The 12943-nt window shown below is 44.2% G+C and overlaps 1 protein-coding gene across 3 annotated transcripts in view; it reads right to left on the minus strand.

Annotated features, from left to right (window-relative positions):
* CIT (citron rho-interacting serine/threonine kinase) overlaps positions 1–12943 on the minus strand; it is a 94644-nt gene that overhangs the window by 37600 nt on the left and 44101 nt on the right. For all 3 annotated transcript variants that reach the window (XM_063315403.1, XM_063315402.1, XM_063315401.1), the window contains exons 18-23: positions 11927–12022; positions 9944–10060; positions 9236–9345; positions 7488–7662; positions 5112–5309; positions 1021–1074 (exon numbers count right to left, since the gene is read on the minus strand). In XM_063315403.1, the coding sequence (XP_063171473.1) occupies positions 1021–1074; positions 5112–5309; positions 7488–7662; positions 9236–9345; positions 9944–10060; positions 11927–12022 (750 nt within the window). The remainder of the gene's footprint in view (positions 1–1020; positions 1075–5111; positions 5310–7487; positions 7663–9235; positions 9346–9943; positions 10061–11926; positions 12023–12943) is intronic.

Raw genomic sequence — 12943 nt, forward strand, 5'->3', positions numbered from 1 at the left:
TTTTCTAGATACTTACTTTTAAGAAGTAAGCCAGGACTGAACAGCAAGTAGGAAGAGGAATGACTTCTTCAAGAAGCAATTTGATGTAATCGGATCTTAAACCTACCGAAGGACATACTATGACTTTCAAAGTACACTGAACTAAATTTATTTTTTCTGTTTGTCCCACTTCCAAATCTACTTGAACTCACCTGCTAAAAGTAAAACAAACCAACATACATTTTGAACGACATTTTGAACTGGGGCTTGTTGCAAAATGCTTCTTGCAAGGCCATCCATTAGTTTCGTGTGCGTGATTTTGCATGCGCTCATCCGCATGCAAGTCGCAGTCTTCGAGAACATTAAGAGAATGCAAGAGGCTCACTAAAAATGCGGATGGCAGGAAAAGGAAAGCAGAGATGAGCATTTGCATGCATGATTTGGGGGGAAAACCTAGGGTGCTTGGCATTTTCCATCAAAGGGGCACCTGCAGCAAAGAAAAGAAGATACAGCCGTGCATGCAGCAATTGCCCAAGTTGCAGCAAATGCACATTTGCATCGCAATTCAAATGCGACGTCATAAATGCTTCTTCCTATATAAGGATGAAAGATTGGCTCCCAGAGAATCTGCAGGGTGAGGCAGCATCATATTAGAGACATTGAGGCTGGCTGGATGCCCTAGCATTGTGGAAGAGTAACATCACAGAAGGTACCTCCCGCCCCCTGGAAATGGGGGGGAACCGTATACACACCATTTGTTGCAGCTGCTAAACCATTCTTATTAGCTGCACTGCAATGAGATTTTCTGATTGTTTCTCAGGTTTTTGAAGTAGCCAATGCCAGATTTAAATTCAGATTCAGACCTCAAAAGAGGAGATTTCCCGGCGATCTAAAGTAGGAATCCAGATCAGTCTTGGTTCTGCCAGCTCCTGGAAAGCCAAAGACTCATAAGCCTTTGCGTTCAAGGAGGGGAAAAATTGACGGTTTCCTTCCTCATCCTCTGATTTCAAAATAATTCAATGATCTTTATTGAATACTCACTGTGCAGCTATTACGAAGGGCTTCAAATTTACGCTGGATTTCATCTCTATGTGCCTAAAGGAGGTAAGAAGTTGATCATCAATTTTTGCACACATTAGATTTCGCATCCAACAGCTGTTGCTAAATGAACTGTAGAACAATCTACCAGCAAGCAAAGTTTAGAGAGGGCAGATGCTGCAGGTTGTTAGCTCTGGCAGGACAAAAGAACCAGAGATGTCGACTTAAGGTTTCTTCTGCGCCTGGAAGCTTAATGTCCATTCGTGTCCCTTGCATTGTGGCAAAGACCACACATAAAACAGGCTTCTTTGAAGGTAGGTGCTGTGAAATAATCAAATTATAAGCTTGCCTGTCCAAAGATACTTAATTCATTTGCCTGATGTATTTATTGCCCCTAATATGTCACTTGATTTTTTGATATTAACTATTGCACAGGCATTCAGTGTTCTTCCACACACGAAAGTTAGCCAGAAAAGCCTACAATGAAGCATTAAGCAAGCTCCCCAACCTTGTCTGCTACAGAGCCTATGGGGGGAATATATGTAGCTCAGGGATGGAGAGCGGGGTGGTAGGAATTTTCTGAGCCTGGTTTTGCATTTGCAAATGGAAGTACAGCCTATCTGTGCATCTGCATCTGCAAATGAAAAACCAAGCTCCAAAAATTCCCACAAAAAGCCTATCTAGTATCCTAGTCTTTTCCCAAGGAGGTAGCTCCCCCTACAACAAATGATTCCTTGGGATGAAGGAAGCCTAAGGACACCAAAAGACACGACAGCCCTTAGTTCACAGAAGTCTCAGTAAGACACGGATGTGTTGCTTTTTTTTTTTTTTTTACACAAGCAAAGTATGACACAAAAGCGCGTCTTCCAGCCTCAAGGTCCTTGACCATCAGTGTTAGTCTGCAGTAGAAGTTTCTTTGCTCACTGGACATTCCGTCTTCATTCCAGCCATCCATCTTGAACCCAAGGCATTCAAGAAAGCAAAACTCTTTGACCAAATCCAGAAGGAGTGCTTCCTTCAACCAGTCAGCTGCAGGGGCTCAGACAAGGTCATTCCTTTCTCATCATGCCACCCAAATATGTACATCAGCAGCGGCTGAAGCATTCGATTGAAACAGCTACTTCTTGGAAGGAACACAATTCCTACCCTTATATATTATTTTATGGCTGGATCAACCTATTTCTGGTGTTACTGGATTAAAAGTAAGATCCTCCAAAGCCTCCACAGGCAGGGAAGGATGTCTGAGCAAGGTGAAACTGATCTGCACTGAAAAGGACCACCTAAAGAACCATGGCCGACTTATTGTGCAACTATATGACAAACCGACATATGTGCATTATAGCAGACACACAATCCTCCCCACCATTATTATTTGGGCAATTGACACCCACTGAATTAGAAAACGAACAGCATCGTAACGTAACAGAGGTCGGCAAACTTGCAAGCTCACCTCCATGGACATCTCTAAATAATGCATTTGAGTCTTATACCAAATCAGATGCGTACAAAATCAGTTGCCCAACTTATCCGGTGTTGACGACTCCAGGGTTCTCCAACCTGATGCCCTCCAGGTGAGCCAGAATTACAACCCCCAGATTTTCTGGCTGGCCAGTGTAACCATCCCCCATGCTGGCTTGGAGTTTTAGGGAGTGGTAGTTCCAACACTCTGGAGCAATGTTTCTCAACCTTGGTAACTTTTAAGGTGTGTGGATTTCAACTCCCAGAATTCCATGTTGGCTGAGGAATTCTGGGACACATCTTAAAGTTGCCAAGGTTGAGAAACACTGCTGTAGAATGTACCAGGTTGGAAAAGGCTACAGAGGTCAGACTAGCAGGGGTTCTCCTGAGCCTCAGGCCCAGGATATTTGCAATGCCATTACACATGGTGTTTCATATAAAATCACAGTACGGTGCAGCAGCACCAGTCAACCTGCAGAGTAACTCGGTCCATGGAATCTCATGCTTTGGCACGGCCATACACAGAGCTGTGTCACTTATGAACCCAACCGTCGGACATCATAAGGAAGAGGACACCCATTACTTCTGAGTTTCCTACGTGGGGGGAGGGTTGACTTTCCAAACGGAAAAAGCACTTCCCTTCCCCAGTCCTGCTAATCCCATAAGACACACATAGGCAGGCCCCCTTCTGAATCCCTCAAGCTCCCACTAGCAGCTCAAAGGCAGAGACAGGGCTCTAGCTTCTCGTGGTAAGACAAGCCTTGTTCGCTCTTGGGAGCTTCCATCCTTCCACACCGCCTAGATGCAAACATCACCGAAGAAGCTGCTTCAGCAAGAACCAGAACCCAGCCACAGGGCCACCCTCCACCTTGGCAAAACAGGGTGATGATCCAACTCCGGAGAGAAGGGTTTAAAGCCTTCTTCAAAGGAAATCAATGGCATGTTGAATCAGTTCAGTTCAAAGGACCAAATAAACCAATACCTTAAGAAGGGAAACAACACCCACAGCAGGGCACTAAAATGGTACAACTCTTAAGGAGCAATTTTAGAAAAGCAGCTCTTTTTTTCTTTTTAGAACTGGGCAGCAAAGAAAAGGAGGATGCTCAAAATAAGTCACAGCATTGATGCACAATGGGGACAGCTTTTTTCGAAGTATGTTAGTTTCATCGAACTAAATGTAGGCAACTTACCTGTAATTAACCTCTTTCCCTGCCTCCCAATGTCAGCGAACCTTCTCAAAAAGAGAAGGGCACCTAATGAAGTACTACATTTGAGGAAAGGATTTGTGCCCTGTGGGGGAAGCGCTCCACTTATATATTAGCTCTCAGGGTTATTGTTTGACTTTATAGAGAAGCCAAAGATAGCTTTCATTCTGCAATCCTAAAGTAGTACTTACAAAAAGCAGTGAGTCATATGGCCTTCATAAATGTAAGTGATGGGCTGGGATGAAAACATACCACAGCTTGATTGTATTTTGAAATCAGAGTCATTCCAATGGACTTTCAGCCACAGGCAGCTCAGTCTCTTTCTAAATGCCCTATTTTTAGGACAAGGTAATCCCTCATCCGAGCCAGTTTGGTCTAGTGGTTAAGGCGCTGGGCCAGAAACCGGGAGACTGGGAGTTCTAGTCCCGCCTTAGGCATGAAAGCCGGTTGGGTGACCTTGGGCCAGTCCCTCTCTCTCAGCCCTAGGAAGGGGGCAATGGCAAACCACTTCTGAAATCTCGCCAAGGAAACTGCAGGGACTAGTCCAGGCAGTCGCTGAGGATCGGACATGATTGAATGACCAAAAAAAAAAAAAAGGGGGGGGGGGTCTTGCCTTTTCATGTTAAACAGCCTTCTTCAAAAGTTCATTCTCAGCCTGAGCATCCTCCCTGCCCCAAAAGGGTCTAGGTTACAAAATGACAATCAATAAGGAGTTGAGATGATTTCACTCTGACACCTGTTGTAGGGAGGAAAGAACCTAGAAACTGAAAGGAGCATTCTTACTCAGGGCTTGGCTACTTTGGTGGAACACAGAGACTGTCACCTATCCAGGTAGCAATAATCAAGAAGTCTCCTTCTGTCCACAACAGTGTGATCTGGAAAACATGGGGATTCTCCTTTCTCTTTTAAGCGTCATGGGTATACTGTTAACCAAGGAGGATCAGGGCTGGCGCACAGCACTCTCTAGGTGCAACAACAAAGTTGTTTTTAAAATAGCTAAATGTTTATGAGGTCTCAGCATTTGTCCACGGGATCCAGTGAGACGTCAAGCAAGAATGCTGACATTTCATCAGAGATCAGCATTTGATCATGGCTTTACAAGAGTTAGGGTGATTTTGCATATGGGGATGTGCCTGGTCCCTGAAAAGTTTCTGACTCCTGAAATGGAACGTTTGATAGCAGCTACTTCCTCGCTCTTCAAATCCCATGCCACCTTTGCAGACAAAATAACTACCAGAGCAAACATGGCGTCCTTCTACCACTTTCCTTCAACCTGGGAGGTGCAAAAAGGTTTTGCGAACCATTTCGAGCATGGAAGTTCCCGAAATGGTTTGAACGAAAGACGGGCTGTTTCGAACATTCTTCGGCTGCTTCAAGCTCAGAGCCAGCAGGACGCAGCTCCCAACACCAGCCCGGAACGCGACAGCTTACCGTCAGTGCTTGGATCTCTTCTTCAGCCTCAGCCGTGGTCTCCTCTAGCTCAGTTTTAGCTTCCCGGAGCTGACTTTCCAGGGCTGCCCGGGCCGCTTGCAACCCTGAAATCTGAGACTCCCTCTCCTGGAGGGTGAGTTGCAGTTCGGTAAGCTGCCGCTTCAGCTCTAATTTTTGTTCTTCGTGTTCGAGGCTAACCTGGAGCACAGAAGTTGATAGCAGTGAACTTTAGACTTTAACTTCAAACATTCAGCTCTTCCCTGCCGCTAACTACAGAGGACAAAACAATCAGATTTCGTGGCCAAGAAGAAACGGACACAGGAAGGCCAACAGAGAACCGCAGAACCTCTCGAATCCCCTAGGTCCTCTGCTTCTCTTCTAAATGCTGGCCTTCTCCAAAACAAGGAGTGGATGACTCCCAGTCTGGACAGATACAGTGGCTTCGTAAGGAATATCAAGACCTGCTATCGCCAGTTACCACTGCTGGAACCGGTCACTGTGCTTTTAAGCTACAAAAGACGGCAAAAATAGTACACAGAGTAAGCATATCAGTATAGACAGTACTTTCGGAATGACTGCCAGGGCTGTCAAGAGAAATTATGGTTTACAGTAACAGGAGCAAGCCTAGCTGCCTTCTAGGCTTGCCTGTTCTGATATACCCCAAACGGAAAACAGACGCTTTTGTTTTAATTCTTGATCAATCCTAGTCACGCAGGGCCCCGGGTTGAATGAGATGATCTCCAAATCCCACTCACCTGTTACGTTCCATGATCCTAAACCATCCCTTAATTCTACACAATTTGCTGAAACAAGCTGGTTTCATCAAACGGTTGGTGTGTTCATTCTGGATAACACAACAAGCTGCGGTTAATGCGAAAACAGAAGAAGGGAGCTTCCGTGTTTCACCTCGCAGCATTGCACTAACCTACCAGAATCAATCATGAGAATCCATGGCTGATCATGAATGTGCCTGTTGCTAGTTTTCTCCACTTCCCACAGCCTTTTGTCCCTGCTTACATCCTGCAAACGTGTCTGGCACTTGACAGTCAGACTTCACGCTGTCTGATTCATGGGGATCTAATCCAGTCTACCTGTGTCATAGTGCTAGTTTTTAAAGGGCTGTTGTTCATGTCAACAGAGTCCCTCTGAAGGACCTCCCTCACACGATAAGCAGATGGCCAAGCTCATCTGGATGGCCGAAGTTCGTAAGAAGACTTGCCCTTGCGTGGAAGGAGCCTTTGCCGGCATCAGGGCAACCACGGACATCGACAAGAACAGAGCTAAACGAGAGGCCTCTGCATGAACAGAAACCCAAACCACGTAGGAGGGTAACATACATGATACAAGCAGCATGATCTGCACAGTCTTGCTACCATGACCAACTGATGCACAGTCATGTGCCATCACAGAAGTACTTCTCTTGACAACTTCACTGTCAGCCACTTCCCTCACACGTCCCTCCTCGGTGGAACCCATTCATCAGAAAACCTCTCTTGATTCATCCATGAGCCCACTCTTCCCTTTTCAGTATGGGACGCTGTTTGCCAAACACTCCTGCTACTCTGATGAAAAGAAAGGGATGGTATGAAAACGGGAGTTCCAAGTATCAGATGGCCTGTATCTCTAGCACCTCCTCCTCCTCCTCCTGTCACTTGGAAGGCATTACGAAAGCAATGCTTTCAGCATCCAGAATTAAAACAGTGTTGGGCTGCTAAGTGTCTGGCATTTGCCCCTTCAGAAAAATTAAAACCTGAATATTTGTGTAGATTAGATTTGGGAAACACACTTCTCTCTGCTGTGGCCCACATTCTCTTAAGAGTTCAAATATATAATGGTAGTTGGACTCATGCAAAGCAGAGCTCAGCGCCAGGAGTGAAAGGGGTCGCCCATTCTCTCTAATCCCCTCTTTCGTTTTTTGTCTGAAAGCCTCTTTTCTCTCCCAGAAGCAGCAGGAAAAGGGATGGTGCTCGTATCAGAGGCCTGATATTATTGCTATCAAAGGGCTTCTGAAAATACTTTGGGAGTCACATGAAGTTAGCCTGTGGGCCACTTGCTCTGCCCACCCCTCCAATCCATAATTACAAATGATAACACACATTAAAGAGCTATCGTTCTATCTCTCTGCATAAAGGAGGACCTCACTGCAAAAGTATCACAGCCGTTTCCCTCAATCTTGGCTTCTCAAGGACTTCCATGTCAGAATTCTCAAGGATCAGCGTGTTTTTGAAGGAATCCTGGAACTGAAGACAATATATCTGGAGGGGATCAAGTTGGGGAAGGCTGTGTTAAAGAACCCCTGCGCTGCCAACCTGCTGGAGCTAGTTATGTAGTTGATAACTAGTATTAGCAGTAAAAATATTCAAGCAGTTTTTTTACCTCTCGTAACCTAGTCTCCAACTCCAACAGGCGAGTCTTGTCCGTGTGGTCCTGGTGACTGATCTTTTCCAATTGCTCCTCCAGTTTATTGTTGTGCGCCTCTAATTTTCCAGCCTGAGTTTCCAGATAAAATTTCTGCTGCCTGAGCTCCGAAATCATTTCTTCTTGGGCTTTCCTGAAAAAAAAAAGGCGGGGGGAACGCGGACTCTAATCCAAAGGCCTTTTTCTTTCATTTGGGCGATACTGGAAACCCTCCCAATGCCAGAACTGTCAATCATCAATCATCAGGGTGTATAACCTTCATCATCTTAAAACGAATTGGAAGACTTTTAGGTTTAAAAAAATAGGACATTTGTCAGTGGATTGTGGACAGAAGGCAGCTATGTCAGCCAACTGAGACTTTCTCTTGTTCACAGAAAAGATCTGGTAATTTAGTTCATGAAAATTAGCTAGCTCCCCAACTGGACATTAAAACAAGGAGCTAACTGGTGCTACCAGAACATGTTCCCCTAGAGGAATGAATTTTGCCTCCTCTAAGCTCTCTTTGGAATGGGTTACAAAATAGCCTTTCTTACCCCAAGTTTTAATCAAATGTGGACATTCCAGAATCAGATTGTTGGAAAGTTTGATAGACAGAACGACTGATAATGTGGGTGTCGCACAAAGGCTAAGAAATCTAGAGCAGCTTGACTTACAGAGCTGGAAGAATCATTTAGACCAGTGTTTCTCAACCTTGGCAACTTTAAGATGTTCTGTACTCTTGGTCAGTTGAGAAAGAGCTTGGCTTTTTTCTGCGAGATACTCCATCTGGTACTCAGAGAATTAAATTCTTCCTTTGTTCTTCTCTTATCAGACCCAAGTCCTACAATATCTCCTTCTCAGTTTCCAGTCCTTGTTGCTGCCCTTCTCTGAACCCTTTCCAGCTTCTCTGAATCCTCCTAAAATTAATGTTGTGGATACAGAAATCCTGCACTAATTCTTCCTAACTTTGAAAGTTTAGATGGACAGGGCATTTCATCAGGACTTGCTAGCAAGCTAATAGAAATCCTGCTTAAGAGGGAATCCTGGTTTAGCTGGTTAGAGAATGAAAAGACAGTGAACATTTCCAAGTTTTCCATCCTCACTTGTCTCCAGCGCATACCAGGTACATTCTGGGGCTGATAACTTATAACTTAAAATATCCTGTAACATGAAGAACTGGCTTTTCCTTCACACATGCAAGCTATATGCTCTCCACTGTCCTCTTTCAAAAACTGTCTCAGAAAGTAAAATAAAAAAGTAACATTGAAAAAGAAAGATTAATTGGATGACATGCAAGAAAAAAGAATGGAGGAATCCAGTATCCAAAGCTTTATAAAAGCATCCTAGAACAAAGGAACAGCACATATTGGGAAGTATAAGCATCCATCACAGCCACTGTAACAGCAGCTAGATGAAAACGTTGGAAGAAGGGCCAACGGTTCCTTCAGATGTTTCTCCCCAGGTAAAAGAAACTGCCCCGACCTTGCAAGATTTTAGCAAAGTCATCTGATATCTTGTGCAATTTCTTATAAAGATGCCAAGGTCGCACACATTTGGCAATCTTTCAGCCGACAGACAGACAATGTAATTAGAGTTTGGATTGCCTATCTCTGCTCTGAGGTCAAAGGAGCATCAAAAGGAAGTCACTCTACAATGAGTAATATGCTTGCTAAGCTTCTCCAAAACGCTATGAGTCAAGACAACTTAATAGCAGCTTTTATGCTTACATGTTCCTCTGGGTAAATAGGCTGCTGTTTGCTGCAAGCTTGTTAGCTTCAGACAGTTCCACTATTCTCTGTTCCAGAGACCTGATCTTCGAATCCATCGCATTGATCATCTGAAGAAAGACATTTTTCCATTAATGCGGCTTAACAGTGGCTTTCAAACCACGCTGGGAAAGGGTAAGCACTTATTTTCTCTAGAAAAACAATGGTGGTGCTAGCAAACAATATTCTTTAAAAAAACTACTTCACCGAACACTTCTGAGCATTTCTCGCAACACAGCTCCAAGAGAAGCATATATTTTTAAGTTCATTGGACGGTGAAATGGAATACCCTTTCACTGAAGTCACCCTGCACTCTATGTGAATGGCATGCATACCTTCCAACTCTACTCAAAATATTCCATGGACTCTGCAGGCATGTTGATGCACACCACGGTTCCCAACAGGAGCCGTAGGAGAATTACGAACGGCTCATCAACATGAAAACATCAACGTCTTTTCACTGGCATATCAGCAATACTGATATGACAATTATACATGTTTAATTTATGGCTGACATCTTGGGGATGAGATTCCAAAAATGTAGCCTCATCCAGGCAATCTTGCTAAGACAGTGCAAACAATGTTGCGCATTCTGATGTGACTAAGATCTGTATACTAGCCTGGTGATTCAAATTAATTAACAGCATATCTAAATAGCACCTCACTTACTGCTTTCTGTTCTGCAAGGATTTTGCACTTTTCATGGGCTTCCTCTTCATGTTTCCTCAGCATGTTTTCAAGTGCATCTTTGTCTGCAAGATCTTTCTTCATCTGATTATCAAGCACCTAAATTGACGGGCGGGGGGGAGGAAACCAGCATGCTTACTTTTATGCCTGTTGACATTCAGCCTCAACTTGGACAGCCTTAAATCATTTGGGCCACCAGAAAAAATGTCAGAGAAACACCAGAACTTCAATCCAATCAGAAATTTGCAATGTTTTCTGGGGACTTGGTCTTTTGAATGGCATTCCAGAGGCTGCATTGCAAAAAAAAAACTCACAAAGCCTACTGTTGAATTTCTGCATTTTTGCTACCAAACTCAGTTGCTGCAGTGAGGGGAGGGGAGATATTCAGAAATTTCAGGGATTGGGGACTGAATGCATCCTATAGGCTGCCCATTCCACATCTATGCAGACAGGCAGCCATGCTCAATTGTGCAGGAGATATTCCCATCCTAGTCTGCAGGAATTAAACCTGGGACCTTGTGTGGAACATATATCCTCTTCCAGGGAACGACACCCTTTGGCCTTCCCTGTTTTGGGCCAGAAAAGCCACAGCACAGTGGCAGAGCACATCCATTCCTTGCAAAAGATCCCTGAGGGATCCAGTTGCCATTTTCACTTTGAGGAGCTAAAGGCAATCGCCTCAATTGTAAGGCAGCACTTAGCTAGGCTGATAGATGATTCAAGGCAGTTTACAGCAGCTTCACTTGGAAGAAAGCATTCTTTCTCTAAACAACCGAGGGCACGATGGGGAACTGTCAAATGTGGTCTTGAGGTGGCCCCATCAGAGCACAAACACTCTCACTTGAATGAATGGATCAAGAATACCATCAGTGGAATTGCTTCTGCTCAAAACCAACAGCACAGAGTTTGGCCTTGGGAAGGACCAGCTTGGTTCAAAAATAGCCCAATCAAAGACTAGCCACCAGTGCAGTATGGCCAGATCTAGCATACAAATCTTGTAAAGTTTGGCTCCTGCTTCTTCTCATGTCTTGGTGTCCATCCAGTACTGGCAATATAATGAAGATTTGGCCATCAAACTTTTCCCACACCATCACATCACTTGTAGATGTTTCATAACAGGAACATAAAAATTATTTAGCAGAAAAGAAGCCTAGCATGCCCAACTCAAAAATGATGCTACCTGGAGTCTAATCATTCAGTTGCCTGGTGCTGTGGACATTACTTTGAGAGAGCTTCATTACACTCTTCCTTCATATTTTCTGCCTGGGTCAACTTGACCTCCCAATAGCCACTCAACAGTTCCATGGTAATTCTGCCCTGTGCTCTTCTTATAATCACTTATAATTGTTGAAGGTGTTTCTGGAACTTGCCAATAATTTCTTCAATAATCAGGTATCAAATAAAAGGAGCAAGAATGGGAAAGAATCAAAGGCCAAGAATTATCTCAATCAGGTGTCCTTAATTTTCGAAGGGGTCCATCATTTCACTGATCTATTCAGCATAATAAATCAGGTTTTGCATTTGATTGGGACCAGCATTGGTTTTCTGCCTGGAAGGTACATCTTTGAATGTTTTCAGCTGGACAGCTGCAGAGGGCACCACAGTGACAGCCACATCAACAGAAGAACCACAGCTGGAATCCTCCACTTGGCTTGCATTTTTCAAGTGGGATGTTTTGTTGTAATTTGGTGCAACAGCCGGGCTAAACAGGCAGCATAAATGCACCACTGTGATTTATCGTTCGCTGCACAATTTCAATAGCCTAATTTGGGGGAAGCAGTATAGAGGCCTCAGAAAGAGCACTGGAGGCAACATCTCTGCCCTTGATTCCCTTCCCTCCTATGCCACCTCATTAGCAATGAGCCCTGAGTTCCCCCAGGGTCATTCTATTCTTCTTCCCTTCCCCGACTCAATGCAGCAGGACTGGAAGTGCACAGTATCTCAAGAAATAAAATACGTTCTTACTTTGAGCCTTTCTTCATACATTTGTTCTTTCTGCTTCAGATGCAACTCCAGGTGCTGGGCTGCAAGCTGGGCTTCCCGATGTTTCTCCTCCAGTTCCTAGGAGAAAAGATTCCAGCATCTCAAGGCGCAAGGGAAAGGGGGTGAGCAGCAGAAGCATCTCTCTGAAAACTCACATGCACACACATGCTATTATTACTTGCCTCTTCTCAGCCTATGACATTTGGGTCAGCTGATTACAGGAGGGTATTTTTCGTAATATTGCCTACATCTAAACTAACTGAGCCTATGCGAGATGCAAACTGTTGATGCTGACTATGGACATGCAGAGACTACATCAACACCAAATTTCTTCTGTCTTTTTAAAAAGTCAGCTTCTCCACTTATGTTGAAGTAATCTCAGCACTGGAGTTGCCTAATGGGAGTAAACCTTTGAAATGAATTGTTTCTGAAAGTACTGGAAGTGGAAAATTCCAGACTTGGTGGTTTCAAAACAGTCCAAACTTTGTTCAGTTGTGTTGGGTGCACAGAGGGTAAATACACTGCTTGCGCTGGGAAAATCTGCCATCAAAGACCTATCTAAAGTTTTCAGAAGTAAAGATATCAGTTTAAAAACAAAGGTGCATCTGACTCACGCCATGGTCTTCTCAATTGCCACATACGCCTGTGAAAGTGGGACATTAAAAAAGGAAGATAGAAGAAGAATTGACGCATTCAAATCGTGGTGTTGGCAAAGATTATTGAAAATACCATGGACTGCCAGAAGAACAAAACAAATCAGTTTTAGAAGAAATACAACCAGAATGTTCCCTAGAGGTGAAGATAACAAGGCTTAGACTCTCATACTTCGGGCACATCGCCAGGAAAGACCGATTGCTTGAAAAGGACATCCTGTTTGATAAAGTCGAGGGCCAGCGGAAAAGAGGAAGGCCTTCAATGCGATGGATTGACACAATTACCACAACAAGGGAAGCAACATTGGAACAGCCAGACACATGGCGCAAGACCAAACAGCATTTC

This window comes from Candoia aspera, chromosome 15, assembly GCF_035149785.1.
Source record: "Candoia aspera isolate rCanAsp1 chromosome 15, rCanAsp1.hap2, whole genome shotgun sequence".
Classification (NCBI taxonomy): domain Eukaryota; kingdom Metazoa; phylum Chordata; class Lepidosauria; order Squamata; family Boidae; genus Candoia; species Candoia aspera.